Genomic DNA, 27447 nt, shown 5'->3' on the forward strand with positions numbered 1-27447 from the left:
TATATATATATATATATATATATATATATATATATATATATATATATATATATATATATATATATATATACGGGTCGCAAGGCTTGCCATTTCTGTAACCGCTTTGTTACGGGGTCAGGTTGCTAGCCCAACGCCCACCCTCCTCCTTTTACAGCCGAGCTTGAGACCATCCATAGCAGTGGGAGTACTGGAGAAGTACACCCATGGGGTTAAAAGGGCCCAAGTGTGGCAGCCTGGTATGGCTGGAACTTAAACCCACAACCCTCCAAAGTCCAATGCCTTAACGACTAGGGTACCAAATCCCCTGCATTCTATATTCCTTATTTTAATTAATTATATTGCTAAATATTTATTTTAATTAATGAATATAATTACATAATGTTTTTATAGGCATTGAGAATTGCACATATGTTTCTTAAGATCATGAAAAAGATTTTCTTGTAAAACAACAGCAAAAAAAGTAGCTGCAGATTTTCTGGTGTCGCTGGTCAATACAAAATCCTGTGAAATGAACTTAATTATGTTGAAGCAATTAAATTCACATGTATAAATGTATTATAATAAAATAATTCATTTCAGATTTTTATTATTCAACAGTATACTATGACATTTCATGTAGTAAAATATATTTGTCTATAACAGAATGTCTGAGGCTCGAAACCACAGGTTTTTACAAAAACTATAGCACTCTAATGAAGGCACTGTTAAACAAAATAAGTTTTAAGGAGGTCAATACAACTGAAGCACCACAATTTTCAAGAATCTTTCTGGCCTCTGAAACATTTTAATCCAATTTCCCACAAGTGTATTAAGTTTATGAAGTTTAGAGCAATTAGACAAGTGAACTTGTATGTAGATAACAGTTGTCAGATTTGAATGTCACTGGTGCCTTTGGGAGACTTTGTCATGGTGTTGCCCCCCTCTTTGGGAATTTAATAAGTCGGTTTTTGACTGCCCACATCACATTCCTGAGTGATGGAAAACACAGTGGGTAAAACCAAACGCCTTCCTTGTTAAAGGGTATAAATGCAAACATACTCCCTGGAGAGCAGCAGAGATTTAGTAGACCGCTCCAGGATTTAGGCCCTGTGAGAAATCTCCATGCACAACCAAGGACTGGATCTCAACAGCTTATGGTAACAGAATTCAGTTTGCAAGTGTTTTATTAAACTGCTCTTTCCTTTCCAGCTCATTTGCACAGTAGGATATCAGGGAAAATCTTGTGACCCTGAAGAGTAACAACCGTGAAGGTTTTCTTTCGAAATGTGGATGTTTCAAGCACTGAATATGGGACCTGCCATAACATTTCTGTTGCTGATTTGGATGCCATTCTTTACTGTGTCCCATCAAGCAGAATTGGAGCTTGCTACAGTAAGACCAGCATTTGCTGTTCTTTTGAATTTCATGTGTCAACAGAATCATTCATCTCATTCATTTTGTTTCAGAAATAATAGAGGATGATTTAGAGCATAACTGTTCTCTGTAAGGACATCTTACAAAATGTTATATCCACTTCTCAGAACTATTTAAAGCGGTATGGCTATTTGTCTACATCACTTCTTCCTTCTCAAGAGCAAGAACCACAGTTGGAGTTAATAACTGAGGCACTAAGGTAACACACTTTTTACTCCTTCTCATGTTTTCTAACAAGCTTAAAATGCACACATCAATTAGTATTAGCAGTTTGTAGACTATTGTGGGTTTAAAGTCAATATATCCTATAACACCATTCTATCACTCTACTTTTCAAGGTGAAGGTATACAAATTTGGACCTAATTTTCCAAAAAGGATTGAAAAGTGTCCCAAAGCAACATTTTGTCTTGTGCAGAAAGTGTTCATTGTGATGTCTGCTTTAATATTTCAAAGTTTCATTGTAATGAAGAGTCTCATCATATGAGAGAAATCTCTCAAATTCCAACAATTAGACTAATCAGAGAATCCTTTTGTGTGTCTCTCTCTTCTTGTTTGTACTTTTCATTAGAATATTCCAGAATGTGACAGACCTACCAGTCACAGGGAGCTTGGACAACGCCACGCTAGCCATGATGAAAAAGCCACGCTGTGGAGTTCAGGACCATTTTAACAAAAAAACTCTTAAATATCGAATACTAGGTGAGTCACCATATAATTTCAGAGCTCTGAACTTGATAGAGATGAATGCCCAAATGATTTGACAACTTATACGACAGTTCATGTTCCGGAACAAATCTGGAATTAATTTGTTTTATTTGTTGTATAAATCTCTTTTTTTTTTTTTTTTTATCTTTGGCTTACTGTTAAAAGCTGTCAAGCTAAATTCACCATATAAAAAAACAGTACAGAATTTGATTGCTGCTATGTATCGTGACAGGTTATTGGCGTAAGAAGAAGCTGACTTACCGTGTTTATAACTACGCCCCTGGTCTGGGAATGGCTCGAACACGGGCGGCCATAAAAGCAGCGTTCAGGTACTGGAGTGATGTTGCACCTCTCCAATTCTATGAGGTCACTGAAGGAAATGCTGACATCAGAATGTCCTTCCACAAGAGGGACAATATCTGTCCTGTGCCCTTTGATGGACCAGGTGAGAGTATTTTCTCCTGAAGCACTCTTGGTCTTGACTATAATCCTTTTTTAATACACATAATTAAAATGACTTACAGTTAGAGTCATGAAGTGCATTATTTAAATGTTTATAGATAATGCAATACAATACAATATACAGTATGTTCTATGGAAATGTGCGTAGATGATAGGAATGATAATTAATAAACTGCCAAGTAGAAATCCTGTCTTCTTTCTGCAGGAGATGCTTTGGCTCATGCTGAAAGTCCAGAATCTGGCATAGTGCACTTTGATGCAGAGGAACTATGGACTGAGGGTCGAAGCTATGGAGCAAATCTGCGAATTGTAGCAACTCATGAGATAGGTCACGCTCTGGGTTTAGACCACTCACAGTATTCCAGTGCTGTCATGGGCCCTGTGTATACTGGATACCATGACGACTTTAAGCTCCACCCTGATGATATTCACGGGATCCAGGCACTGTATGGTGAGAACAGGGTTGGGGCTTAATCCTACATGCTGCATAATGCTGAAATCACAGATTCTGCTCTAACATTTGCTGTACATGCAGGACTAGGAATCTGAAGAAGACTTCTTCTTTGTCTTTTCTTTTTAGGGAAACGAGTGGAACAGCCTGAAATTACCTTGACCTCACTTCCCCCTGATCCTTGCAATGCCTCATTGGATGCTATAATGTTGGGTAAACACATTTATTACTTATTCAAATTTAGTGTGTACTAACTTTTGCGAAATTCCTTTATGGCTCCTTTATGATTTCGTAGTGCAGGGACGTCTCTCTCTCTTTCTCTCTCTCTCTCTCTCTGAGTAATGCCGTGATGCTAACCAGTGAATGACTAAAAGGTTGCTAATGATGGTAAACTGAAGACACATTCTTGGGGTCCTTGAGCCACATTATAAAAGCACATAATTCTGACTGGCAAGAAATAAAACACATAGGAAAATATTCAATGCTAGGGTTTTGTTATGTGACCCAGAGTGAAGAGGAGTTATGTAATCATCCTGAAGTGGGTTATTTTGCATTTTAAAAGTGTTTTGGTCCAATTTTAATTTCTTTACTTATGACACCATTATGTTTATAGTTATCTGATCTTATGCAACATCCTTAAAACAAGTTAGTTCCTGTAATTGCTAACAACTTATATAAACCTTCACCAGCCTCTTTGTTCTCACCCATGAAAATATGCCAAAAACACCACAGCATAACACAGCAGAACCCTGAACATGCAAAGCCCTCTACTGAAGACCTTCCTAAGGTTAAAAATCTTTTCATGTTTTATGTTGTGTATTAACAATACAAGTCCCTTCAAATATTCCCAAGATTATAAAAACAACATTTTTTTTTATTTAAAGCAGGTGCATTAATATAAAAAAAGCACTTCCTGACCAGTGCTTTAATGTAAAATGGCAACACCTTTTGGCTAATCGGATGCAGGGATTTTGTATATACATTCTAAAAGTAAGTTCTGTTTAGGGCCGTTCCACAAGACGTTTGCATTCAGCAAAGAGTATGTATGGACAATATCAGATGAGGGCTATAACACACCAATACGTATTAGCATCCTGTGGAAAGAACTGCCTGGTTATTTGAATGCTGCTGTGCATTCACAAAGAACCAACAAGTCCTATTTCCTTAAAGGTAAAGCCTCACTTTTTACTTATTGTTTTACATTTGACTGTTTGGACTTGTTTGATTACATTCCTAAAAGGCTGTTTTTTTTAAAAATAGAAATGAATATGATTGGCCAGCAAAGCAAATTCAGACACTTAGTAGTCACTTTCGTTACAGAGTAATTTATTTTTACCCATTTTGTTTTTGTTGCAAATTTAGTAATTTACAAAGAAAATTAGCAATTAAATTAAGAAAATGAAGGCTATAATATTTCCTTTGACTGTTTGTTTGAGTTGTCATTGTTTAAACTAAATCCCCCTTCCTTCTTTCAGGTGATAAAGTGTGGAGGTATTCCAGCTTTAAGTTGGACCATGGTTATCCCAAACTGCTTGCTATCCCTCCAAACATCGAGGCAGCCTATTACTCCCATAGCAGTAAAAAACTCATTTTTATCAAGGTAAAGCAGTCAGAACATGCGCTTAAGCTAAGAACATAATGAACATTTTTGAGTCATTTATACAGTTTAGCATTTTATTAACTGCCCCAAGCAATCTGTTTAGCTTTAATAGCACATTTAGTACTTGTGGAACATAAAAAAAAAGTATATGTATTGTATATCTTAATATTATTAGATTAAATTCAATTTATAAAGATTTTAATTATTAGAAAAAAAAAATGGAAATATGGATTGAATAACAAAGGTGAATGCAGCAAATACATTTTTTTTCTGTTGGCAAATAGATTTTTTTAAACTGTACAAAGGATTAATAAAAAAAAAATGTTGAATAATGGATTCATTCTGCATTGAAAGTGGGATGTTTTATTAAACTGCCTAAAGTTTCATATACTAAATATTTAATAACGACTATCGGGCCCAGTTGTTTAAATAAAACAAAATCGGTTAATTTACTAGATAATTGCAGGTGCTTTTTCATTTCTTAGGGTTCGGACTACTGGCAGTGGGATGAACTGGGCTCCCTTGATGAACTACAACAATTTCCTAAACCCATCTCCAATCTCATCCAAGGGCTGCCATCCAATCCAGATGCAGCATTTACCTGGAATAATGGTTACGTTTACGTTATTAAAGGAGACCAGTACTGGCGTGTGAACCCCAGAGGATTCATCGAGAAGGCTTACCCACTGAGCATGAGAGAGCGCTGGATGCAGTGCTACCACTAACTCACACACAACAAAACAGTTATGATTTAACCTACACTTAGCATTAAGCCCTTTGAGTCTGAGATTTAGAAAATAAAATACATATACAATATTATATTATAATAGGAAAATATACTAAGAATTTCTGTGCTGAATTTACTTACTATGTCAATTTATCCAGAGCCTTCCTTTACTAATGCAAGCACAAATCTTAGACACAGGATTTCTGTGTTGGAATGAGTGTAGGTCTCATTCTATTTAAAAATTATAATTACAGCACATCCTGTTTTAAATTCCACCTTTATCAATTGTTTGTACTTGCAGAGCAAAAATGCTTACCAGTGATAGACATAATCAAGCTCAGTTGTTTTTAATATACACAAAAGGCCACCAGTGACTGTGAATCTCACAAGTGCTATAAAATTTTAGTTAATGATGCACAGTATAATGGACGCATAATATGTGCATGTGACTATTCTAGCTATTTCAGCAGTCTACTCTCTTTCACAAAACAAACCTTTAGGAACCTAGTTCTAAGAGGAAATCCATTACAACCTGAAAACTAAAAATAATTGAAGGATGGGGCAGGGTGGTCAACATATGAATAGCACTGTTTTATTTGTGTGTCGAACAAATTGTTCTAATGTAGTACACACTGTATGTCAATACAATTCTTAGGGCAGTTGTGTAAATGTTAAATGTTCCCAAGTTAGCGAGAGTGTGTGTATGAGAGAGAGAGAGCGCAAGTGCAAATATATGTGATCATAAAGCACCTTATTCACAGCCGAGGTCAGAGATATAACTTGTGCTGTTGTAATAGTGAATGCATATTAAGATCCTTAGATCTTAATTAGGGTTAGGGTGCTTTCACCATTATACAGTGTTTAATCCATACTTTATTTTCCAGTTTCAGTCCTACATGTCCTTCAATGATTCGATGAACAGTGTGCATTTAAAACCCGAGAGCAAATTAACCGAAAGTATAAATTCTGCCTTGATTTGGACTCATAGGTGTGAAACCGTCCTCGGTGGCATGCATCAGGACTGGCAGAATATTAAGCTTTTTGGACAAAAGGCCATGTAGATTAACAGTGGAGCATAATTGATAACAGTGTGTTGCTTGTGTAGCCCTACACTACATGTACATTTATGGCATCTGGCAAACACTCTTATCAGGACCGAATTACAATGATCTCTATTATAAAACTAAGCGGGTAAGGGCCTTAGGGCCTTACTTTAAAGAGCTTAGCAGCTGTAGCTTGGTGGTGCTGGGATTTGAACTCATAGCCACTTCCCTCAAACTACATGCTTACTTCATTTAATCATTAATCTACTGTATAGTTCATGCTTTATCCCAGTCAGGCTCACTGTGATTTTAATCACCAATTATTTACTATTAATTTTGGGAACTAGATCCAATTCAATTCATTAAAAAACACAGTTGAATAATAGAACAAAAATAACCATGAGAGAAGGCTAAAATGTGTGGAATTGTTTTGTTACTTATTTGACTTTTATGCAAATTAGTGCCAACTATTACTTATTGCTAATAAGAATTCGCGTTTTTGACTATTTGTTGTTTTAATCATCGTGCTTTATCTGAAGTCTTTAGAAGATCTAGTGTTCAGTAGACTCCGATGACTATTAGTTGGTAACTCAGTCCATGTAGTCAACACACTCTCTTTGGAGCATCCAGTCTGTTTATTTCATCTGGCACTGAACTCTATTGAATCATCATCTCAAGAGTGTGCATGTGTATGCGCTTCTGAGTTCATTCACACCCTGATTACTGCAGGTGAGGAGGTGGTGAGCGGCACCATGGATCCTGTCTCAAAGTCAAAGTCGATCATGGTGTGGTAGACGGTGCTCAGACTGCTCACAGATGAACCCGTGCTCATCTGCCTCTCGCGTAGGTTTGCCAGGTAGCTCTGTACCGACAACACAGAAAAGGACAAGATAATTGTTTTACACAGTTTTCATTTCTTCACAATACTATTAATAGTTTTTTTTCTTACGCAATGCCTCTGAAGTTATATTTGCTATAAACAATTAGTAGTCTTACCTTCTTGTGCTATAATTTTACAATGTATTTCACCACATTGTTTTTTGGGGTTTTTTTTTTGACATTTTAATCAACCTTTGATCAATTTACATCTGTATGCTATCGTTTTTTTTCTTTTTATAATTTTTTATACTTTCTGATTGGTTTGTTTTGAACAATCTCTACACTTATTATATATTTGAGACTATTAAATATATATACATTTATTACAGTTTTTAAGGTTTCTGTTTTTATTTACACCAAGGAAAAAGATTTTATGTTTAACAGGCAAGACAAAACAAACAGTAAGACAAATATTACTGGCAAACCTATTATATATATATACACAGTACACTGTATACAGTAGTCAGTAGCAATGTATTGAAATAATTGACCAACAGAGGGCAGTAGTTGAATATTATCCGATAAAATGCCTATTCAAATGTGCTGAGAATGAATGAGCTTAAGCAAATCTGTTTACAACAGAGATGCCCAACCTAAGTTTGGCAAAGCTGGCTCGTCATAACGTTTGATTTGGCACCCCAAGCTATAGGAAATAAGGAAAAAACTTTTGGTTTTAAGATGCAGAACCTTTTCCAGCACCTCCCTATGTGATCTGACATTTAGTCTGATATACTTTAACTTGAATAAGTGTAAACTAAGTATTAAACTGACTATCCCCTACATAATATCCTGAGTTTGTCAGTTCAGCTGCAGCCCACTTTGGAAAAACTTTGAAGAAAAAAAAAAAAGCGAGAGAGAGACAGCATGATGTCTCTTATAAGAGGTCACTAATATTACATCATTATTACATATAACATTATTGTGGCTGTACTGCTTATAGTTTAAATAGTTTGAATAGAAGGGATTGTTTCTGTTTTCAGTAAACTGCGTTTTATCACGTTTCAGTGAACTCAAAAATAATTTACACAGTGTAATGTTTCCAACAATATTTATTTTGAAATAGTATTAAATTATAATAGAGAGCGATTTAAAAAAAAACATAATACAGCTTTGCATAATGCACCTTTGACTTACGGCCAATTTTGCTGTAAAAAGCAGTAGTGACTAATTAATGTTAAAATGACAATGTAAAAAACTGCAAATTCATATTAGATTTTATAAACCTGCAACCTGACTTTCTGTTGTAATACAGTATTGTTTATTTTATTTCACTTAATGACATTACAGATTAGTAGTGTACTTGCTAAGCCACACTTTCTGAGGTCTCCCCAGGGTTCTGTTTAGCCTCACCCCTCAAAACATTACAACAGCCTACTATTTCAGGCAAAACCCTTACAGTTTAACCTGTGTCCTAAAAGTATACCCATCATTTTGTGTAAACATGTAAAACAATGGGATGCTGATTACCGGGGCGAGCACGTCTCCGGCGTATCGTTTGAGGAGTGGAGGCCTGCGGCGATTTTTTCCATCTGGACGCCGGTGTGCATCCACCTGTCTGATCTTCATCAGTTGGAGTTGCTTTTGTTTGCCACTCGCTATTACTGCTACAGTGGGAGAAACAAAAAGGGTTAAAGTGTGCATTAATGCTGGTTAAGAACAATTACTAGAGTAAACCTGACCTCATGGATCTGTTCTATATGTCTTTTTTGGCTCTCCTACATTACTCACTCAATCAGTTAGTTAGTCGGTCACTCGCTAAAGCTTAGCAGAGAGCTGACAAAAAATTCCGAACCTGATACTAAATGTTTACACCTAGAAATTTGTGCATTTCCTCGTGCAATCTAAATCACCTTTAAATCAACCTCACACAAACACATTTTTTGATACGTTTTAAATTCAGAACCGCCAATCATCCTTAAATAGAGGAAAGCATACATACTAGAACAAAGTTTACAATTTATCTAATGCTCAGACAGCTCAGGAACACACACGTGTCTACTTCAGGCGGCTTGTCAAGCCGAGCACAATACGAGGGGATGAGTGGTGCTTCACACATAAAACTGTGTACACTAATTTCTTGTTAAAAGAGCTGTACATAACAACTACTTGTAACTGAAGGGGAGGCATAAAATATCACATCATTATTCTTTAAAAACAATCTGGATAATGCTGGCTCTCTTTTTCACATTGCTCCTTCTGACAAATTCTCACACAGTTTTACACACTTTTTGTGTATTTGATATGTGAAATATCAATTTCCAATTGTTTTCATTCTTAATCATTGCATGCTGTTACTAGTTTGACCTTTCCAATGGATAATACTTCATGTTTTTGCGGTGGTTCCCCCACCCACCACAAAAACATGAAGTATTATCCATTGGAAAGGTCAAACTAGTAACAGCATGCAATGATTAAGAATGACTAAAATTTGAGGAACTAGAAAATTGTCAAATAATCATGACATAGTCTACATAACAGAATTAACATCTATGACAGCAAACATGCAATACAAGCAGCTATGCAAAAACAAATCACTGTACATCCACCTGAAGAATGAGTCCTGATGATCCACATACACTTACAGTGAAATCTCACAAATTCACCTGAGTGTTTTGTCATTTTAGTATGTTTTTTCACCCTGCAGGTTACACTTCAGGATAATAAGCAACACAGATAACACAGCTGTATACTGAACCTTGTACTGAAATGTTTTCTAATAATTGTACTGAAGTCGCCCTTTACTGATGCACCTTTACCCGACACACACTCATACAAATATTTGATTATTTAAAATAAAGCAAAGGAATTCTCACAAATGTTATACAATTTTCATTTCATTTAAGGCTGTCTACTCATTTTCATAGAAGATTTTTTTAAATGTAGAGTTAATTTAATCGTGTCCTTTACACAGTACATATGAACACGTGTATATAATATATCCCTTGAACTCTGTTCACCTGCCTCTCTCATTCTTTTTATTTAAGTTTATAATTAGAAAGTATAAAAAAAGCAGACATAAATATAGAACTGTGATTTGCAATTCAGCAAAACTACTGTCTGAGCTGAGCTGTTAAAAAATTTAATGACACCATCAGATTTGGCAATTTAATGGTTTACAATAATACGTTTATAATCAAATTCTTCATGCCCTATTCATCACACTATTATTTATTGTAACTTGGCCACTTATGCACTTCTGTTTGGATGACAATAAAGTTGAATCTAATCTAATTTTATCTAATCTAATCTAATCTAATTAAATCTTTCAGGGTCACCACCGCAGATTATCCATCTTCATACCCCCCTGTCCTCTACATCTGCCTTTTTTAAATCAACCACCCGCATGTCATTCCTCACTACATCTATAAACCTTATTGGCCTTCCTCTTTTCCTCCTTCCTGACGGCTCCTTCTTCAGCATTCTCCTACCGATATACTCCATGTCCCTCCTCCGCAGATGTCCAATCTTAATCCAACCTCTCTCTCCTGTCTCCAAAACATATAATTATGGTCCATCTAAATTTTTTTAAAACATTTATTTGAGATTAATTTATCATAGACCTGTATCTTTTAAAAATGCACAATGTTGTTATGCAGTGGATATTGCTGGTTTCTGTTTACATTTTACCAGACTGGAAATACGGCTGCAGTCAAGGTGAAACAGAGCTGCTCAGTCCCTTATAGCTTTATTTACTATACCTTATAGCTTTTACTACTGTTTGTCTGTAGATCACAATTTTTTTTACATTTTTATTTATTTGCCATAGTGACTTTTATCCGTTGGTAGCGCATATCACTTTCCACTTCTGTCAGAAAATCAGGGGTTTTTTGCCAGAAAGGAGGGAGAGTGTTTCACAGACCACTTGCACTTTACTGTCTTAATTTCCAAGCCAGGCATCAAGTCACTTGAAATTTGCATAAAGGTAAACTTTGCTCAACTTTTTTTTTAGCAAAGGCTAACAATGTACAGCTCTTATTGCAAATGAATGGTCACTTTGTTGTTAATGAATGTGTGAATGTCTTCTTATGAATACTTACAAAATTCAGAGTTCTTAATATTTTATTATATATATATATATATATATATATATATATATATATATATATATATATATATATATATATATATATATATATATATATACAGTGAGGAAAATAAGTATTTAAACACCCTGCTATTTTGCAAGTTCTCCCACTTAGAAATCATGTCGGGGTCTGAAATTGTCATCGTAGGTGCATGTCCACTGTGAGAGACATAATCTAAAAAAAAAAATCCAGAAATCACAATGTATGATTTTTAAACTATTTATTTGTATGATACAGCTGCAAATAAGTATTTGAACACCTGTCTATCAGCTAGAATTCTGACCCTCAAAGACCTGTTAGTCTGCCTTTAAAATGTCCACCTCCACTACATTTATTATCCTAAATTAGATGCACCTGTTTGAGGTTGTTAGCTGCATAAAGACACATGTCCACCACATACAATCAATAAGAATCCAACTACTAACATGGCCAAGACAAAAGAGCTGTCCAAAGACACTAGAGACAAAATTGGACACCTCCACAAGGCTGGAAAGGGCTACGGGGAAATTGGCAAGCAGCTTGGTGAAAAAAAGTCCACTGTTCGAGCAATCATTTGAAAATTGAAGAAGCTAAACATGACTGTCAATCTCCCTCGGACTGGGGCTCCATGCAAGATCTCACCTCGTGGGGTCTCAATGATCCTAAGGAAGGTGAGAAATCAGCCCAGAACTACACAGGAGGAGCTAGTCAATGACCTGAAAAGAGCTGGGACCACCGTTTCCAAGGTTACTGTTGGTAATACACTAAGACGTCATGGTTTGAAATCATGCATGGCACGGAAGGTTCCCCTGCTTAAACCAGCACATGTCCAGGCACGTCTTAAGTTTGCCAATGACCATTTGGATGATCCAGAGGAGTCATGGGAGAAAGTCATGTGGTCAGATGAGACCAAAATAGAACTTTTGGGTCATAATTTCACTAAACGTGTTTGGAGGAAGAAGAATGATGAGTACCATCCCAAGAACACCATCCCTACTGTGAAGCATGGGGGTGGTAGCATCATGCTTTGGGGGTGTTTTTCTGCACATGGGACAGGCCGACTGCACTGTATTAAGGAGAGGATGACCGGGGCCATGTATTGCGAGATTTTGGGGAACAACCTCCTTCCCTCAGTTAGAGCATTGAAGATGGGTCGAGGCTGGGTCTTCCAACATGACAATGACCCGAAGCACACAGCCAGGATAACCAAGGAGTGGCTCTGTAAGAAGCATATCAAGGTTCTGGCATGGCCTAGCCAGTCTCCGGACCTAAACCCAATAGAGAATCTTTGGAGGGAGCTCAAACTCCGTGTTTCTCAGCGACAAGCCAGAAACCTGACTGATCTAGAGAAGATCTGTGTGGAGGAGTGGGCCAAAATCCCTCCTGCAGTGTGTGCAAACCTGGTGAAAAACTACAGGAAACGTTTGACCTCTGTAATTGCAAACAAAGACTACTGTACCAAATATTAACATTGACTTTCTCAGGTGTTCAAATACTTATTTGCAGCTGTATCATACAAATAAATAGTTTAAAAATCATACATTGTGATTTCTGGATTTTTTTTTTTAGATTATGTCTCTCACAGTGGACATGCACCTACGATGACAATTTCAGACCCCTCCATGATTTCTAAGTGGGAGAACTTGCAAAATAGCAGGGTGTTCAAATACTTATTTTCTTCACTGTATATATATATATATATATATATATATATATATATATATATATATATAAAATTGTAGTTTGCTAAATTTCCGTTGCAGTTTGCTTCACTTAGAGTGCGCTATAAAGTCCTCTTTCAACAAGCAGCTCAAACAACAATTTACGGCTAAATTCCTAAACATATGACCGCCGTCGTCAGCTTACCTTCCGTGTGTGACATTCCTTTGCCAGTAAATTTACGCTGCACTAAGTTTCCCAGAACCGCTATCCCAACCCAGATGCCCAACATCAACCAGCTGTACCAGCACTGCATTTTCTCCTGGTTACTCTCAAGCCCCACATACACCCTCCACACCAGCATCGGTGTCTCCATGCAGTAATCCATACATGTCATGATGATGGCAGCACCAAGTGTCGCTGTAGCTGCCATAGTCATGCTTCTCTGCCAGCAGAGTGTCAGCACAGCGAAGAACACGCTGGTTCCAAGTACTGTTCCTGCAGGCACCCACACAGGACTGAGGATGGGGTAATAAGGTTCTGCTGCCAGCAGAGCGGTGATGGAGAGCAGCAGGCCCAAGTGGAGACCAGTGAGGAACAGGCCCACACAGCGCACCAGTATGCTCACCAATCCTCCCAGTAAGCCAATGCCTAGAGAGATGCCTGCCCGTGTCTCAGCATCCAGTGGTGAGTCCAGTAACTGTTCGCGGAGACATAGCAGGTAGCCTATGCCAGTCCCAAATGCAAGCCCAGACAGGAACATCACTAATTTAAAACAGCGGTAACCTGGAAACATGGATGAGACATGTCATAGAAGGTAAATAACCATTAGCGCAGCACTAACTCGTGCAGTGATCAACCAAATACCACTAAACACCACTATATAATGACGTTCTCGTACGAGTACATCAATAGGCATTTTTTTCTCTTACTAATGGTCACCATATAGACTTGTACCAGCAAAGAATTTTGATCTTTATAATTCCGATCATGTTGCTTATATTTTTGGGCACATTTTTTGTATTTTTTTGCACAAAGAAACTAATTTAGCCCATGAAAATAAACCAGACATTGTTCTGTCTGTGATTGGGAAAAATATTTCGTGAGAGTGTAAAATGACGTCCTCAAATTTCCCCTTCTTCAGATACAGTTTAAAAACCAGAAGAGGGCCAAAATAACAGGAAGCGTGATCTATAAAAAAGTCAGGGTCCACAATGGGCGGTAGTCAACACGGCACACAGTAAGGAAGCCGAGCATGGCTTCCAACTGTGTAAAGTATTTGCGTGGTTTTTATGATCAGTACTTTGTTGGTGGAAGCACCACCTCAAGACATCCACGCTGAGTCTGTAATAACAGTATGTATTACAGTAATAATAAGAGTCTGTAATTTTTTTTATTGTAACTGTCGCACACTATATTTCCCTGGATTTATAAAACCCTCAGCAGATGCTGTGACTAATTGCAAAGCAACCTTACATCTGCCTGCGCTCATTATAACTTTTAAATGAAACAACTGTTAAAACAGCAAGGTGTTTTATGTGAAAAATTACACTTTAACTTCTAACTGATGCTGTAACAACTTGTGATGATGCTGCAAGTTGTGCTCTTTTTTAATACAAAATTACAGTTTACAGTCAAATTTTCAATTACAGTCAAATTTATAAGCCATGGAAAAAGCTATTTAAAAACATCCCATATACACTGTATTTCCAAAAGTATTGGGACACCTGACCTTTCCTGCTATATGTTGTTCTTTTCCAACCTGTTACCATACAGCTGGAGGCACACAATTGTATAGGACGTCATTAGATGTGCTTTAATAAACTTTTGCATTCACTTGAACTTGGAAACCCAAACCTGTTCCAGCATGGCAATGCCCCTGTGCACAAATTGAGCTCATTGAAGATCTAGTTTACATGCTTTGGAGAGAAAGATCTTGAGTGGCCTGCTATAGAGCTCTGATCTCATCCATTCTGAACACCTTTGGGATGAACTGAAACACTGAATGTACTCCAGGAATCCTCACCTTAATCAGTACCTCCTTTTCTAATACCCTTATGGATGATGAACACAAATATCCATAAGCACACTCCAAAATCTAGTGGAACATCTTCCCAGAAGAGTAGTGGGAATTATAAGAGCAAATTGGGACTAAATGTGGAGTCCAATGCTCAAAAATCACATAAGATACTTATGACAAGGTGACCCAATACTTATGGAAATATAGTGTATTTCTAAACATCTGGCAACCCTGGAGTCATAAAGACATGCAGGTTAATTTGAATGGTTAACGAAAAATATTTGAATGCACAACCCAATTGAGAATATTTGTAACATTTCGTTGTAAATATTAACAAAACATTTGGATTTAAATGGCCAATTCGATATACATCTGTATACATCCGACTTGTGCAAATTAGCAGCATTGTACATTTTTCCAGTCCCCATGCACATACAAATGATATGAAAGCTCATCAATAAAGAGGGAATTCTAAACAGAAAAATTATATAAAACCAAATGTCTGGGTAGAGTTAAAGTTTTCAATGCATAATTTTAATAGATTCTTTCAAATCATTTATTTTCTACACAAGAATAAAAAATAACTGGGTACATTTTCTTAGATTAATCTTTTCATATGGAGAGTTAGGTGAAAAAAAATCAAGGTTAAAATAAAACATTAGATGAAAGCAAAACTCATAAAATATTCTGAATGGGATTTTCAGCTACAGTAAATTTTAATTAGGTTGCCATTGTTATTAAAAAACAACAACTGCCAGAGTTTGCTTTCGAATTTAAATAATAATATACCTGTTAGAAACCAATGAGGGAAGAACATGTGAAACTCCACAGAGTTAGTAATTGGAGCTCAGATTATTATCTGAGAACATACTTACCACAAAAGCAGTAGATAATCCCCAGCATAAAGCATACAGTGCAGGCTACTGAAGGAATGACCTCATTCTTCTTTCTGACCTCCAGAACACAGCTGTGTGTTGTCTCCGGTGTAGGCATCACCCCCTCTGTCATCAATATAGAGAGGTCTGCCATTCTGGCTCAAGAGTTCACTGTCTGTCAAAAACTAGCCTCTCACAGCAAATGTATACATTCTTATACATTTCTACAAAGATTGCATTTTTTAGCCCCACAACCCTAATCCACATGCACATCTGGAGATCCAAAGTACCTGAAAAAAGCAAAGGAGAGTGTCGACATTCAGATACACTGCCAGGAAGTGTTTTATTAGGGATGACTGAGGCATATATTTCAACCACGAGCCAAAAACCCAGAGAACAGTGATTATGTGCATAAACATTTCCTGTTTCAAAATGGCTTTTCAGACCATGTTAAGCTTCTCATGAATGGATTTCCTGTATATTTCCATGTTCAGAGCCTTATATACCAAAAGGGTAAAAAGCCTGGAAAGAGAAAGAAATTCCAATCATTCATGAAACTTTGTTAGAATTCATTTAAATCTTTGTTGTGTTCCACTTGAACTCTAAACAAATGAAATTGACTGCAATATTTATGAGCTCTGGAAATACCTGTAACCTTTCTCCCCTCTCCTATGTTTCCTTTATGGCAAGTCTGAGGGAAGCAGGATTCCTGCCCCACCTTCTATTACCATATCTTTCTGTCTGTACTGCCTTCAACTAACTTTCTTTACCCTAACACAGGATGCAGGTTTAGGAAGTGAGCTCTGCTTCAGTGTCTCATTGTTCTGCACATATGGCTATCTGCTTTATTTCAAACAAATGAGAAACAGCTTCATTTATAGTGTGTACTTTCTAAAATCAATAAAGTTTTGCATCATCAGGATAGATTGGTCTTTAACTGGCTGTTAGAACAGGATGAGGGATAAGTACAGATAAGAATACTTGCGTATCAAGATAAATATTGTGTTATAATCCTTATAAAAAAATGAAAACATTCATAGAATTGTTTTTTTTTTTTTTTTTTTTATAAATCTGTAATTAGTTAATAAACTGAAAACAGAGTATGAAACAATATCTTTTACAATGCTCACTAAAATTTCAGTCAAACGTCATAAAATTATTATTTAAAGTTATTTTGTACAAACACACAGGTACACTGAATAGTATTTAAATAATAGATTTTTCTTTTCAAACTCATTTTTTTAAATGCTTTTTATGTCTGTTTTGATGATCTCTTAATTTGTAAAGTTCAACAACTATCTATGCTTTTTAAAGAATGTCAATTTGTCATGTTTTGTTAATACTTTAGAATACAATGTATTAATCTAAAAAAACTATTATTTTATAAAAGTGATTCTAACGATAATCAGAACAAAGCTGAATATTGAACATATTGAATTCATTTATATTTAAGGTCATTTTATATTATCATTATCCTTATCTTTATTAAGAGGGCCAGTAATTCCAAAGGCCACTATATTGAACATCAAATTTCAAAATACTTGCTTAACTCCTATAAATGATCATTTATAATATTACAAATTTATCCGAAATGGAATTTTGTCTTGTCTTTGCCTGGATGTAGCTTAAATAGTAAACATGAAACTAGAGATAACAAATGATGCAGTTAAAAAAAGAAAGAGAAGAGAAACCTATACATCTTACATTATACAAAGCTAATTAACACATACCTGTTTAACCAATTATAATTGCAAATGACATAATATAAGCATTATGTGCAAAATAAATATTCCTTACTTTCTCACCACTCCAGGATTGCACTCTCCATTCTGTTCTAAGGATCTGACACACTGTATATCCAAGAAAGCTTGAGTCAGACGCCCCACCTCTCCTTAATGCTTTTACAAATACTAATACTATAAGCGGGAAATTCTATTTTGGCAGCGAGAGGAAAATAGCTTGATTAAAATAACATTGTAAGAATTCATCATGCCCATGACTTCCATCTACTAGGCCTGAGTGCTAAATTTAGTCATTTATATTTAGAAACTGTTCTGAATCCAAAACACATCTTATAATGGTTTTTACAGATGCTCATTATAAAATGTTCCAGATGTGTTTATCAAGAAATGTTTTAAAATGTTAACAAGAAACAAGAAAACAATCAAAAAGTTAACAAGAAACAAGAAAACTATCATCATGTTATTTCTATGATATAAATCTATAATGATATATGATATAAATAAAGACAGCCACATGACTTTAGCCAAATAACTAAAGGTAGGTACATTTCCACTCTCTTATCTCTGCGTCTCTTTCATAAATGTTATAATTGAAAATTCCCTCTAAACCTCAATAAAATCAATATTTTCTTCTGTCATTGGATAGTAATAAAACTCCTATGACACCTCACAATTAGACCTTTTAATAAATGAAATATGACAAAATGAAAGGTATACCTTAATGGATCACATTCAGATAAAATAACTTCAAAAACAGTTGAAACCTTTGAGCTTGCTAATATAAGACTACTGGTTAAGACTAAATTGCAAAAATATTAAGGAATTCTATATTGCAGAAAAAACATTTAAATAGAAGAACATAGAAGAAATAATAGAATAACATCTGCACTCAACTTCAGATTTGCATTTTCTTTCCAGCTTTAACAAAAATTTTTGACAGAATAGAAGTAGTGTTCAGTCCAGATAAAAAACATATTTAAAATCATGCATCATGTGAAATGTTTAAAAGGTAACAGGCTTTTATTTGTAATTTCTCTAAGCACATAAATCATTATATAATCCCACAAGGCACATTTTGCACATTCTTCCTATGGTTGTCAAGGCATTCCCTGCCATGGTTACATCTTTTAGAAATGCTCTGTTTGGGGATGAAACTGCACAAAAGCAGAAGAGGCCAGCAGAGTGTGTGCGTGCATGCTGATGTCTCGCTTCTACCCGAGCCTCTAAAAACACACGTAGAACCACATGTAGACACAACTATCTCAGCAGGAAACAACAGTTCTACAGTCTTTTTTATCAGTTCCTTCTGCTTTTGCCATCCCAACTACTTTTAATGATGAGTGAACTTAATAACTCTCCTTTATCATTTCTTTAGGATATTGATCATTCGGTATTGTGCAGAAATTATAAATATTTTGGAGAAACAAACAAACTCCTCAATTGGGATGATTTATGATCAACACATTAATACTGGTCTGTTATATAGTAGCTCTTTTAGGAACACTATACTAATACAAGGAAGAGCCTCACTTTGCTCTCAAAACAACCTCCGTTCCTTATGGCATGAAATACACAACATTTTGGAAACATTTTTATAAGATTCTGGTACGTTTGCATGATTGTATCATAAAATTACTGCCTGTTTTTCAGGCGCACTTTAATAGTACAGATACAGTGACTGGGAATGCCAGTGAAGAACACTGGTCTCTGACATGTTCATGAAACCAATTTGAGATGTCTTTGGTTTTGTGACATAGTGGATTATCATGTTAGAGGTAGTTGTTAAAACAGACAGAGCGCAGGCTAAAACTAAAACTTCCTTTCGGCTTCTCCCATTAGGGGCTGCCACAGTGGATCATAAGTATTCGAGATCTACATGTTCGATTTGGCACATGTTTTACGCTGGATGCCCTTCCTAACGCAACCCTCCCCATTTATCCAGGCTTGGGACCGGCAGTAGAAGTGCACTGGCTTGTGCAACCCTAATGGCTGGGGGTGGTTCCCTGACCGGGGATTGAACCCGGGCCGTGGCCGTGAGCGCACCGACTCCTAACCACTAGACCACCAGGAAACTAGGCCATATAGCAAAAAAAATGACCTGTTATGTTATTAGGTTTCAGTGGTGGGCAGTCAGGGCCAGCAAAGCCTTCTCTGCTGGTCTAAACACTATCAGAACCACTGACCCACATTTACAACCGAAATTCTAATATTTGTTAGATTGAAATTGTATTAATTTATTCCCAACAGTTTATTCTCTAAATTTCATAGTGTTTCTCTTGGCTGATCTGCTTCTAGTACGTGTATGTGGATGTTCGATTTTTTGTCCAATCAGATTTCAGCCTCTATGTGCTGCCATGTCAAACTAATCTGCCCAGGGCATCTGCCCATTATTTTGCATCTCTGGTGAGTAGGTTGTATTTTATTTAAATTTTATTATGTTTTTGTCATGTTATTAGACAAATATTGATTCTGAACTGCTCCAGATTATGTACGTGGGACAGTTGCAGTGTAGAGGTTTGGGTTTCTTGTTTTAGTAAAATGGTATTCACCTTCAATATGTGAAATGCCTCTCTCTCTGTAATGCCACGCGTTGTTATATCGTGTTTTTGTATTGTAATGATGGTTTCTATAATTGCGCCATGATATGGTGGTATTAAAAGGTGGATTAAGTCGGGTAAATCCCCACTGAAGGCCCAGGTACCAAATGCACGGCTTGCCACTGTTAGGTTTATTTATTTGGAGGTCCTTCTTCAGTTTAGAACCCATGTTTTTAGTAGGGTTCAAATGCAGTGAAGACGATTCTCATTTTAAATAATCTTTAAATTTAGAGTTAAAATGTCCTTAGCAGAATTTATAGTGGCATCAAGAGCCCAAGAACCACTGGACATAAAACAAAAGCATCACTAATCCACCTCCATATTATACAGTGCTTTTTCCTTATCCTCAAACAGAAACAAAAGTGTTCATGACCAACATTTTTTTTTACTCATTTGACAACACCACATGCTGACAATTTAAGTGCTAACTACACTTAGTGAAGATCAAGCACTGGGTTTTGTGAGATCTTCTCAGGAAGGCCTTTTTGCAACGCTTTCAAACAGCTTGTAAAAGTGAACGTTTCGCTTAACAGTTAACTTTGTAACTTGACGACCACAAGAATCAACTACACTACAGCTCCACACTAATAGGGTTTCCTGTCGTCTCCGCATAGGCTCAGTGAATGGACTTAAAGCCACCATAAAAACTGAAGAAGGCTACACAGACCCTTTTGCACACGTTGCTGTTAGACCACTGTGTTTAACACAGAAACACTCCAACAGTGCATAAGGCACTTTAATAAGCAAAAGTGCTGTTTGTCATGGGTGCATAAAGGTGCAGCAATTTCCATTTCCATCTGAACTACAGTGTGTTAACCACACTATAAGAGAACAAGTCAAAGAAGGCAAACTCTACCAACTGTGTCTTGTAAATGTCTTTTGTTTTTCTTCAGGTATTTTAGTGGAATGCAAATGTAATATTGCCAGAAACATTTACAGAGGTTGAAATCCTTCAATCCATCTGTAGACTTGTAGTCCTTAAAATTAAAGTTTAATAAATGTTAATCACAGGTTTAATAGAAGCCTGTCGTTTTGAAAATTCCATTGAAATCAAGCAGAAGTTTTAATCAAACTAGGAACTATTCAAGTGATTTAAATGAAATACTTGAACTTAATAGTAATGTATGAAACCTAAAACGATTAAATTATACCCTTAAATTCATTAAGGTTTATTGAGGTTAAATACAACCTTAATATTGTGTTGGAAGTGTTAATAACTTAAATTCTAGACACTGTTAAGGTACGTTATGAGTAGATATATTGCGATTGTCATTTCTACAAACACAATATGTACCATGATATATAAGCTGGAAGTGCAAATGTTATGATTTACAGTATGTCTACAAAAATTCATTGTTTTTTTCTATTAAAAACATTTACGAAAAGAATCATTAAGCATAAAAAGAGAACTTTAACACTATATATTTCAAGTGCAGTGTGTTGCCATCAAATCAGCTGCTGTAAAGGAAGAAATAATAGAATAGCCTTTATTTGTAACATATACATTACAGCACAGTGAAATTTGTTCTTTGCATATCCCAGTTTTGCTTGGAAGCTGGGGTCAGACATGATACAGCGCCCCTGGAGCACAGAGGGTTAAGGGCCTTGCTCAAGGGCCCAAGAGTGGCAGCTTGGCGAAACCGGGGCTTGAACCCCCGACCTTCCGATCAGTAATCCAGCACCTTAACCACTGGAGCTACCACTCCACTATTAAAAAGCGCAATGAAATTTTAGAAATATGGCAGCTTATTTAATATACATAACTGATCACAATATCAATAATGGTCATATTGTCAAGGTGTTTAGGTGCCGTTCAGTGATTAGAATGCATTTCGAAAACCTTGAGGGTTACAACAGGATTTACTGATGATTGAAAATATTATGCCATGGAAATGTCAAAAAGTCAAGAAGCTTTTTATTGTCATTTCAACCATATATAGCTGACGCAGTGCACAGTGAAATAAAACAACGTTCCTCCAGAACACTGATGCTACATAAAACAACATAAAACAACAAATCACAAAAACAGAAAAACACAGGGCCAAAGACTAGTAAGTGTCCTCGCCACATAAAGTGCATGTGTGCAACCTGGTGCAAACAGTGCAAAGACAACACAAGACAGTGCAAGACAAATACACAAAACACAAAATAGCTCCGCTAGTAAACCTGTTGTAACGAGACGAAGTGAACAGTAGCAAAAATGTAAACAAAATATTGTGCAAAAGAGCAAATAAATGTAACTGAATAAATGTCACTGAGACTGAATTACAACTAGAAAGTGTTAACTACTACTAATAGTATAATAATAATAATAATAATAATAATAATAATAATAATAGATATTAACTGATAATATTAATCATAATAAATGTAATAATAAATGTAAAAAATAAATAACTTTTATGATAATAACTATTTTACTTCCAAATATTTTAGTACTTTACTTCAAACCTTCTATTTGTTTGTGCTTTTTTAGATTCCAGACCTACAACAACTTTACTGCACTTGTGGGTCATTTGATGGAAAATTGGAGCTCTTCAGTGCATCACTTGTAATTGCCTAATGACTTTCTTTATTTTAAAAAGAGCACTTACCCTGAAACGCAGTCCACAGACAAGTAACGTTTATGAAACTAGTTATAAACTTTTATTCCCCAAGAAATTGTAGAGGATCAAGAAGAGATCTTGATGATCGAAGGAACAAACGGCTGTAACGGACAGAGGGGCCAGACAACAGCTTTCACATTTAAACCTGCGTCTCTTGACCATCTGACAAGATCTGACATCAGCGCGTGGCCATCTGCCACACACACACACACACACACACACACACACACAATCCAAGTTCGACAAAATGATTTCCAAGCTGTTTCAGCCTATTGCTCATGCCATGTACTTCTTGTTTGTATTTAGCGCGATTTGGCAACCCCATGTCTGAAGCCAACAGCTGCGTTGCCAGATTTTTCAGAACTCTCGTAGGCACACTTTTAATGTATTGTTTTTGATTGAGTTAAAACAGTTCTAATTTTCTCTTAATTTTAGGTGTTATTGACAATTCCAAATGTACACGTTGTTGTACTTTCTAGTCAATAATTTATTTTGTTTTATTTATTTATTTTTTTTTTTACAATTGAGATTGATAAAGCCAAACTTGGCAACCAAGACCGGCATTTATTTTCAAAAAGGATTCTAATTTCCATATAAATTGTGCATCCTATGGCAGCAACGGCCCTATTTATCTTAGATATTCTGAGCCAGAGAGTTAGACAGGCAGACAGACAGACAGACAGACAGACAGACAGACAGGCAGGCAGGCAGACAGACAGGTGGTTAAAGGTCTATTCTGCAGGCATTCCAGTTCAGCACATTGACTCTTCTACTATGAAGTCATGCTATTGTAATAGATGCAATATGCAGCTAAAATATGCACGGCCATCCCTGAAAAATACGTTTTCTAATGTCTAATGGCAAATGTGCAAGCTGCCAATTCAACAGGCACTAATGCACTTCATTATAAGCAGAGATGCGACTTTTTGGACTGAGCACTGATAACTAGTCAGAAAGTCCCTTTCCTCTTCAGTCCGGAGGGCATGGTGTCCATGGTTTCTAAAAAATAAATAAATTTCAATTCATCTGACCACAGAACAGCTTTCCACATAGCCTCTGTAGATTGTAAATAAGCTTTGACCCTGAGAAGATTTTTATCTATATTTGTGAATGACATTACAAACTGTGTTCACAGACAATGATTTCTGGAGGTGTTAATGACCACCAAAGATCAGGGCATCCAATATTGATTTTCGCCTTTGTCCCTTGTGCACAGAGATTTCTCCAGATTCTTTGAAACACAATAAAAAAAAAAAAAATTAATACACAATCATCTTACTGACCTGTTGTCAAATAACCTAATCAGTTGCAAAATAGTTCTCCAACTGTTTGATTTAAATTTCACTTACTTTTATCAGACGGACAAGGTATGTGTGTGTGTGTGTGTGTGTGTGTGTGTGTGTGTGTGTGTCTGTGTGTGTGTGTGTGTGTGTGTGTGTGTGTGTGTGTGTGTGTGTGTGTGTGTGTGTGTGTGTGTGTGTGTGTCAAGTCGAGTCAAGTTTATTTCTATAGCGCTTTTCACAACATACATTGTCTCATAGCAGCTTTACAGAATTTAAGAGTTAAGGGAATCTTAGAGATACCTTGTGATAAAACTTGGAAATAAAAGCCACATAAAAATTGCAGTAGTTTGCATTGTGTCAGAACATTATACACATTACATATGCCTAAAATTATGATTTTTGTGGGAAAGACATCACTTTGTCTCCAGCCAAGCCATAACTTTTTACTTTTTTACGTGTTGACGTAAAACCTGATGTTTTGCCACATAACTGCCACAAGATCTCAGCATATAAAAATATGAACATGAATATAAAAATTTTTCCTGCAGCTATTTAAGTCTAAATATTTAATGTCTATTGGGAATGCTACTGGGCATTGTGATGGGCATTGTGACACACACACACACATACTTGTTTTTGCTACATGGTGGGGACTCCTGACTGGGTGGTTACTCGTGGGGACACCGATTTCTAAATACATTAACACCACAATTTTAAGTCAGACGTCTCTTTTGGATATTTTGTTCCCCAAAAATCATATTTTGAGAAGTACACAAGTTTAGAGAGCTCAATTTTTGTCTGGTTTTTCTAGTCTGGTGGGGACATCCCTATTTTGTCTTACCACCAACCACCTCTAGGTGTCACTGTTATAAATTATCTGCAGATTGTCCAATTTATACGCAATTATAACTGTGTATAACATTAACGAAGATGAAGATTAAGTTCAGACCATAACTAAAGTGTTGTTTCATGGGAGAATTTAACTGTTTTTATTTACTATTATTATTATTATTTTATTTTTTGCTTTTCACTATTTCTCATCATCTCTTGTATTTGAATAGACAATTTCTAAGAAAGTAAACAGTAAAAAAGCCTTACCTCACTTCCTGTTTAACACATTCAATTCTCTTCAATTCTGAGAGTCTGAAATGTTCCACATTTTGGTATTTACAACACTCGTTATATGACAAGCAAGAAATGTTCATGTTCATTTACCTTTCGTCATGTGCCTGCTTGGTCAGCAACTACTGGAATAATTAAGGGCAAAGAGTCCTGTAAAAAGGATGGTTCGGCATGGTTAATAGAATCAGCAAATACTCCCTTACCAGATGGATTGGTCGTAGTACCTACCCTGGTCCCAGCAGAAGTACCAGTGTGTCCAGTAAGAATACTTAACCTGTCTCAGGAAGATCTTTGGCTTCAACCTAGAGCCCGGCTGGGTATGTTGTCCCCGGTAGATAGTTACAGTGTAGGTTCGTCCTGTGAAGTGAGGTTTCAGCGAATCTCTGCAGACACAGAACAGGTAACTATAGGTGTAGATGAGGATTTGGAGCACCCAGCTTAGTCAATCTTGGATCATGTTGACCTGGGTGGCACGCCTGAACAACAGGTTCGCTTGAAAGCTGTGCAGAGCAAGTATTCAAGTGTATTCGCCATGGAGGATGATGAGTTGGGTTATACAGATAAAGTTCAGCATGAGATACATCTGACTGATGATGTGCCAGTAAATCAGCCTTACCGACAAATTCCACCAAATCAGTATCAGGAGGTTAGAGAGCACATTACTAGACTGTTGAAAAGTGGTGTCATTTAAGAGAGCATGAGTGCTTACGCCTCTCCTGTGGTGCTGGTGCGCAAAACTGATGGTTCGCTAAGGTTATGTGTAGATTACCGGAAGCTCAACGCCAAGACAAGGCGTGACGCATTTCCATTACCCAGAATTGACGAGAGCTTCGATGTCCTCAGGGGAGCTCAGTTTTTCTCAACTGTGGACTTGGCGTCAGGGTACCATCAGATTGCTGTGAGTGACAGAGATAGGGCTATGACGGCATTTACCACGCCCTTTGGTTTATTTGAATACCGGAGGATGCCGTTTGGAGTCTGCAATGGGCCTTCAACCTTTCAACGGCTTATGCAGGCAGTTATGAGTGATCTAATTTTTCAGGTGTTGATTTCAGGTGTACTTAGATGACATTTTGCTGTTTTCACAGACATTTGAGGAACACCTGGAGAGATTAGAGGTGGTACTGAAGTGGTTGTTGAAAACCGGTTTAAAGGTCAAGTTGACAAAGTGCCGTTTCCTCCAAGACTCTGTACGTTTCCTTGGTCACCAGGTGTCAGCGCAGGGGATTTCTCCTGACCCAGACAAGGTTGCTGCAGTCAGTAACTGACTGGGAAGACCCCAGAAACTGTAAAAGAGCTAAGATCATTTCTCGGGTTTTGCAGCTATTATCGAAAGTTTGTTAAAGGCTTCACGAGAATAGCTGGACCTTTACATGACTTGGTAAATGCTTGCTTGCATGAGGGCAGGTATGCAAAGGGCAGTCGCTACTTTAGTACTCTGTGGTCTAATGAGTGTGAGCAGGCATTTAATAATTTGAAGAAGAAACTGACAACAGCACCTGTGCTTGGTTTTGCAGACTTCACATGTCCTTTCATTCTTGAAACCGATGCTAGTCAGAATGGTTAAGGAGCCATCCTTTATCAGAAGCATGGTGACAAGAAGAGAGTCATTGCATATGCGAGCAGGAGGTTATGCAATGCTGAGCAGAACGATCGCAATTACAGCAGCATGAAGCTCAAGCTACTGGCCCTTAAGTGGGCTGTGGTCGAAAAGTTTCGTGGCTACCTTCTTGGGTCGTGGTTCGAGGTGATAACGGACAATAATCCGTTATGTCACTTGCAAACTGCTAAGTTAGGAGCGATCGAGCAGAGATGGGTGGCACAGCTCTCTGTGTTTAACTTTGAGATGAAGTACAGGCCAGGAAAGAATAACGCTGCAGCTGATGCTCTTTCCAGGCAGGAGTTTGCAGGGGAGCCTGGCCCTGATCCTGATGCTGATTGGGATCAGTGTGTAGCAATCTGTAGTGTAATTAGTCGAGGGACAGCTTTGGACACCGAGCTCGCTTTGAAAGGCCTAGAGTGCGGCAGGTTAAGGCAGATCCGTGCATTAGAGGCCGGTGAAGAGGCTGTCACCAGCCTCCAAGGGAACACTCATACTCTTCCAGGTTACACTAAAGAGCAGCTAGCTGAGTTTCAAAAGAATGACCCGGTTATACAGGGTTTCAGAGAGTTTTGGGACAAAGAAAAGAGGCCAGTTC

General features: G+C 37.0%; 2 protein-coding genes across 6 annotated transcripts; one reads left to right on the forward strand and one right to left on the reverse strand.

The window, feature by feature from the left end:
- Window positions 1–1004: 1004 nt before the first annotated feature.
- On the forward strand, window positions 1005–7612 carry LOC310733895 (matrix metalloproteinase-19-like). 3 transcript variants are annotated; one of them, XM_083555401.1, is made up of 10 exons: window positions 1005–1136; window positions 1189–1371; window positions 1446–1612; window positions 1983–2113; window positions 2352–2564; window positions 2787–3032; window positions 3162–3245; window positions 4038–4202; window positions 4508–4632; window positions 5118–7612. In XM_083555401.1, the coding sequence occupies exons 4-10, from the start codon at window positions 2044–2046 to the stop codon at window positions 5355–5357; spliced, it is 1143 nt and encodes a 380-aa protein (XP_083411527.1). In that variant the 5' UTR covers window positions 1005–1136; window positions 1189–1371; window positions 1446–1612; window positions 1983–2043; the 3' UTR covers window positions 5358–7612. The 3 variants fall into 3 exon arrangements, with proteins under 3 accessions (XP_083411527.1, XP_083411525.1, XP_083411526.1); XM_083555399.1 differs by having other exon boundaries at window positions 1521–1612; XM_083555400.1 differs by lacking the exon at window positions 1005–1136 and having other exon boundaries at window positions 1161–1371; window positions 1521–1612.
- On the reverse strand, window positions 4689–23200 carry LOC310733916 (transmembrane protein 198-like). 3 transcript variants are annotated; one of them, XM_083555434.1, is made up of 5 exons: window positions 22833–23200; window positions 15900–16189; window positions 13212–13790; window positions 8749–8882; window positions 4689–7264 (listed from the first exon to the last, which is right to left on the reverse strand). In XM_083555434.1, exons 2-5 carry the CDS (start codon window positions 16051–16053, stop codon window positions 7112–7114), a joined length of 1020 nt encoding a protein of 339 aa, XP_083411560.1. In that variant the 5' UTR covers window positions 16054–16189; window positions 22833–23200; the 3' UTR covers window positions 4689–7111. The 3 variants fall into 3 exon arrangements, with proteins under 3 accessions (XP_083411560.1, XP_083411562.1, XP_083411561.1); XM_083555436.1 differs by lacking the exon at window positions 22833–23200 and adding an exon at window positions 17697–17796 and having other exon boundaries at window positions 15900–16421; XM_083555435.1 differs by lacking the exon at window positions 22833–23200 and adding an exon at window positions 17697–17778.
- Window positions 23201–27447: the final 4247 nt, after the last annotated feature.

This window comes from Silurus aristotelis, assembly GCF_946808225.1.
Source record: "Silurus aristotelis genome assembly, chromosome: 11".
NCBI classification, from domain to species: domain Eukaryota; kingdom Metazoa; phylum Chordata; class Actinopteri; order Siluriformes; family Siluridae; genus Silurus; species Silurus aristotelis.

Excerpts from the sequence above, each read along its gene's own strand:
- LOC310733895 (XM_083555399.1), top strand. The coding sequence starts at position 1,264 with ATGTGGATGTTTCAAGCACTGAATATGGGACCTGCCATAACATTTCTG. Across the intron at positions 3,033-3,161 it reads CGGGATCCAGGCACTGTATG|GGAAACGAGTGGAACAGCCT; the intron begins GTGAGAACAGGG and ends TTTTCTTTTTAG. Across the intron at positions 4,633-5,117 it reads AAAAACTCATTTTTATCAAG|GGTTCGGACTACTGGCAGTG; the intron begins GTAAAGCAGTCA and ends TTCATTTCTTAG.
- LOC310733916 (XM_083555434.1), bottom strand. The coding sequence starts at position 16,053 with ATGGCAGACCTCTCTATATTGATGACAGAGGGGGTGATGCCTACACCG. Across the intron at positions 8,883-13,211 it reads AGGAATGTCACACACGGAAG|TAATAGCGAGTGGCAAACAA; the intron begins GTAAGCTGACGA and ends CCACTGTAGCAG. Across the intron at positions 7,265-8,748 it reads CCGGAGACGTGCTCGCCCCG|AGCTACCTGGCAAACCTACG; the intron begins GTAATCAGCATC and ends TTGTCGGTACAG.